This window comes from Gossypium hirsutum, chromosome A02 (genome assembly GCF_007990345.1).
Source record: "Gossypium hirsutum isolate 1008001.06 chromosome A02, Gossypium_hirsutum_v2.1, whole genome shotgun sequence".
NCBI classification, from domain to species: Eukaryota; Viridiplantae; Streptophyta; class Magnoliopsida; order Malvales; family Malvaceae; genus Gossypium; species Gossypium hirsutum.
In genome coordinates, this window is record NC_053425.1 from 106,339,221 (window position 1) to 106,343,507 (window position 4,287).

At 30.2% G+C, this 4,287-nt stretch overlaps 1 protein-coding gene across 1 annotated transcript; it reads right to left on the minus strand.

Annotated features, from left to right (window-relative positions):
* Positions 1–2,572: 2,572 nt before the first annotated feature.
* On the minus strand, positions 2,573–4,024 carry LOC107909337 (uncharacterized). Its single transcript, NM_001327013.1, is given in 5 exon segments — positions 2,573–2,809; positions 2,892–2,968; positions 3,111–3,456; positions 3,545–3,756; positions 3,826–4,024. Coding segments are annotated over 5 exon segments (1,071 nt in total).
* Positions 4,025–4,287: the final 263 nt, after the last annotated feature.

The window sequence follows — 4,287 nt, forward strand, 5'->3', positions numbered from 1 at the left end:
GATATGTTAATGTTGTAACAGTCATCATTAGTCAAATGGCCTATTTGACCAGTTTTATTAATTTAAGGGCTCGATTGAGTGTAAAAAAATTCCAAAGGGCTAATTGATTTTTTTTTGAAAAAGTTCGAAATACTTTTAAATCATTAAGCCTAAAAACAAAGATAAAAATTAACTAAAACCTAATAAAAAAATCAAATTTTTTTGTTAAAAAATTAAAAGGCAATTTAAAAAAAACAAAAAAAGTGATTTTCAAGTTTTTAATTGGATTTGTTTTCAAATTAGTTCTAATTATTTTCGATTATATGTTATTGATATGATCTTTTATTCTCAATTTAACATATCAGTTGGATTCAGTTTTGATAACAATCATATAGATATAGTGTGAATATACTAACCAAAATAATAAACCTAAATTTTAAACTACAATATGTAAAAATAAATAAAATGAATGAATGAAATAATACTTAATTTGCAATTTTTTTACCGTCCATTGGATAGTGCTTCTACTAAGAAGGTAAACAGATACGAGGGCCATTTAGATAAAAAATTTTATATGATGAATTAATAATTCCAAATCACAGCGAAAGAAATTAGGGATAATATAATTTTTGGTTATTAATTTGATAATTAAGTTTATTTAGATATCTGAATTTTGTAATTTATTTTAGTCCCTCAACTTGGATTTTGATAAGATTTGATGATGTGGTTAGTGTTTTTAGAATATGATTGAATTAGTTAATCAGATCGATTGGATCAAGTATCAACTTGTATACTAATCCAAATAAAGAAGTTGAATCGATTAAATTACAAACTACTCAAAACCGGTATAAATTCAAAACTAGGACAAAAAACCAATAGTTGAACAAGTTGAATCAATTTAACATTTAAAAATTTTAGTTTTTAATGATTTTTTAATTTATTTTTTTAATTATTGTTGGTTTAGTAGTTGAATTGATCAAACCGATTGAATCGAGAACCAATAGTCTAACACATTCAACCACTAATCTAATTATTAGGATATTGTATGTGACACTTCAAGAATATATCATATAATCACTTAAAAATATATATTTTTTAATTTTTAAGTAATGATATGACATAATTTCATAATACCTTAGTATCAATTGGTAATTTGTCTAAATTTGTTGACACTTGGATTTGAAAATAGGAGCCATTGACTTTTGGTTACATGCCAGTCTTTTCACTTATTGGGGATGAGGTAAGAAAATATGCAAATAAAATCTTATAGAAGATGGAAATTTTAAGGGTGGTTGAATTGGGTCACCACTATTGCAGGATATATTATCATGAAGTAAAATCTCCACTCAAACCCCATTCTATCATGGATGTCAAAAACAATGATTGCAAATTATGACTATTTTCACTCACCCAGGGTTTGTTACTGGATTGTTGCAGAAATTTAAATATGGAATATTATTTAAATTTAAAATTATTAAATTTATTGATTTGAGGATATATTTGAATGATTGGTGTATTTACTTATAGTTAATGTAAAAATATTAGTCGTAGTGAGATTAGATATTGTAAAATATTTTAACATAAGACAAAAAAATAAGTTAAATAAACCGTACTACACTCCTTTATTCATCCAAACCTACTCTGAGTCTTTTAAATCATTTAACGTTATTGATGTTATAATACGTGAAAAGACATGAATTAGAATATACTTAAATTTGTATTATTTTTTTATTTTAGAGTTTAAAGATTTTGAGTGATAATAAAAATTGTATCGGTAATAATTCTAATTTGATAGGACTTAATCTAAAAACTCCAATTGATCTCAAATTCGGAATGAATTAAACCCAAACATGAAATGATTCAAAATGATCCATTCAAATTTAATAGGACTTAATCTAAAAAAATATCTAAACTCAAAATGATCCAAATAAAAATTACCTCAACTCGAATATTTCAATCTTAGAAAACCTTGTTAATAAACTAGAATTACTTGAACCCAAAATAATCAAAACTTACTAAATAGTTGGTTACAGTAAGACAAATTTTACTCTTAACGGGAGACTGTAAGTTTAAACATTAGAGATAACCTTATTGAGAAGGATATTTATAAATTTCGAACATAAACTATAAAATAAAAGAAAATTTGAAACTCACCGCAATGAAAATATTTTATGGTGGGTTTGAATGGATGGTACTATGCGTTTAACTTACTTTTTGTCTTATTGTCGTTGCTATTTTTATGATAAACGCACATGCATCAAAACCCACCTTTACCAAGAAAATTTTAAACCTGTTTAATCCGGATTGAAAATCAACTGGATAAGCCCAATATTAAGTAGATAAATTCTAAAAGGAATTGAGTTTAAAGCCTAAATGAAAGAAAAACTCTATAAAAGATGGTCATTTTAGTTTCTAAAAATCCAATATCATGAATTTACACAAATTCATGTAGCAGACCAGGAACTTAATACATGGAGAATGCTATCTGCAAAAATCTGTTTATAAATCTCCCTAAGTCACTGTTATTATGGTCCATTTCCCCACGTTTCAGCAAAATTCATGGGAACAAACAAAAGTTATCTGTTTATACACATCAATGCTCAATCTCCCCAGTCTTTGTAACCCCGCTTCTCCAACTTCGCCCATCGGATTTCTCATCGTCTTCGCCCTCCACGACGCTGCCCCCACTCGACAGCCCTTTAGTCCAACCGCCGTCTCGGAGTGGACCCTGTGGGGAATCAGACTCAGAAATGTTTGCTTTCATCTTCTCATTACACTGATTTTGAGCCGATGAATCCGAAGCAACCTTTCGGAAATGAAGTCTATATTTCTGCACAAACCAAAATTTCTTTCAACAAACATAAAGGGCATAAAACAAGGCCATCAAAAGTCTAAGATTTCACATATGGTACCTGTAAATGGCTTTTCACTTCATCATTGGTAAGACCATCAACTTGCATCAATTCCCTAATCTGTTTAGGAGTTGCCACTGTCAAAAAACCATTAAGACACCAACAAAAGAATCAGATTCCTGGTCCTAAAAAAGGGTTCTTTTCAGTTCAACTTGGATAACAACCATACATAAAATAAAATACATCAAAATTTGATTACTTTATTTGTAAAGGCCTAACCTTTTGAACCACCAAGCTTTTGAAGAGCTTCAACAAATCGTTTATGAAGCTCAGGTGACCAGCACCGTCTTTGTTTCTTACAATTCTGCATATCTTGTTGGTGTTTGGTCTGAAACTTAGTTTGGTTTTGATCTGAACCAAAACCAGTTTTGCAGTTGTCATTGATCTTCAAGATTGGATTATGAGAAGGAGAGGAAGAACCCAAATCAAAACTTGGGGTCATAAGAGAAAGCTCTAGATTGTCCTTATCCATTTGTCCCTTGAATCTTTTGTTATTAAAAAATTCAATTGGGTCCTCAAACATATCTTGTTCTTCTTCTTCTTCTTCTTCTTCTTCTTCACTTCTCTGTCAAACCCAAAATCCCCTTAAAAACATTAGTAAATACTGTTCTATAAAACAAGATTAAAATCACACACTTGGTTTAGGATATTACCAGTTTCAGTCTTGGAACTTTGTTTGGTTTCTTGTTCTGATCAACGTTGTCGGAATCAGAGTTCCACAGTTGAACAGTACTCCTCCAGTTCCTCTTGTCGCCGGCGCCGCCATCGTTTTCCTTGTTTACCTTTCCATTTCCTTCATCAATGGTCACTGATCCATCACCAAGCTCCTTACACATCATTTCTTCCTCCTTCAATCTCTTAATCACTAAAATCCCATTAAAAATATCAAATTAAATCCCGGAAAAAATTGAAAAAAAATAAACAAAAAAAATACCATCTTTCAAGAGAAGCATGCAAAGAGGAAGCTCGCGTTTGAAGGCATCAATTTTCTTCATCTCATCTTCCAATCTTCTAACATAATCACTAATCTTACATAATCTTTGAAACCCATTTTTGATCTTTGAAGCTTGTTTCAAAAACTCAGATACAGTTTCTGGTACATAAACCAAATCCACATCCATGTTCAACTCCATTATTCTTTTTTTTTTCTCGCTCTCTCTTTTTTCTAACATGACAATAACCAACCAGACATGTTCATATAGTATAAAAGAGATTCAAGATTCGCTGCCTGTTTTTCACGAACGGATCGTCGCGTATTTTTAAAGTTTATAAGAATATAACTCGGTGACTCGGTAGTCGTAACTCAGTGATGTTTGTAAATAATCTATAGGTTCCGTAAAGGCCACGCGGCGAACTGTTGAAAATATGAACATTTTTTAAAATTTTTATTTAGTTT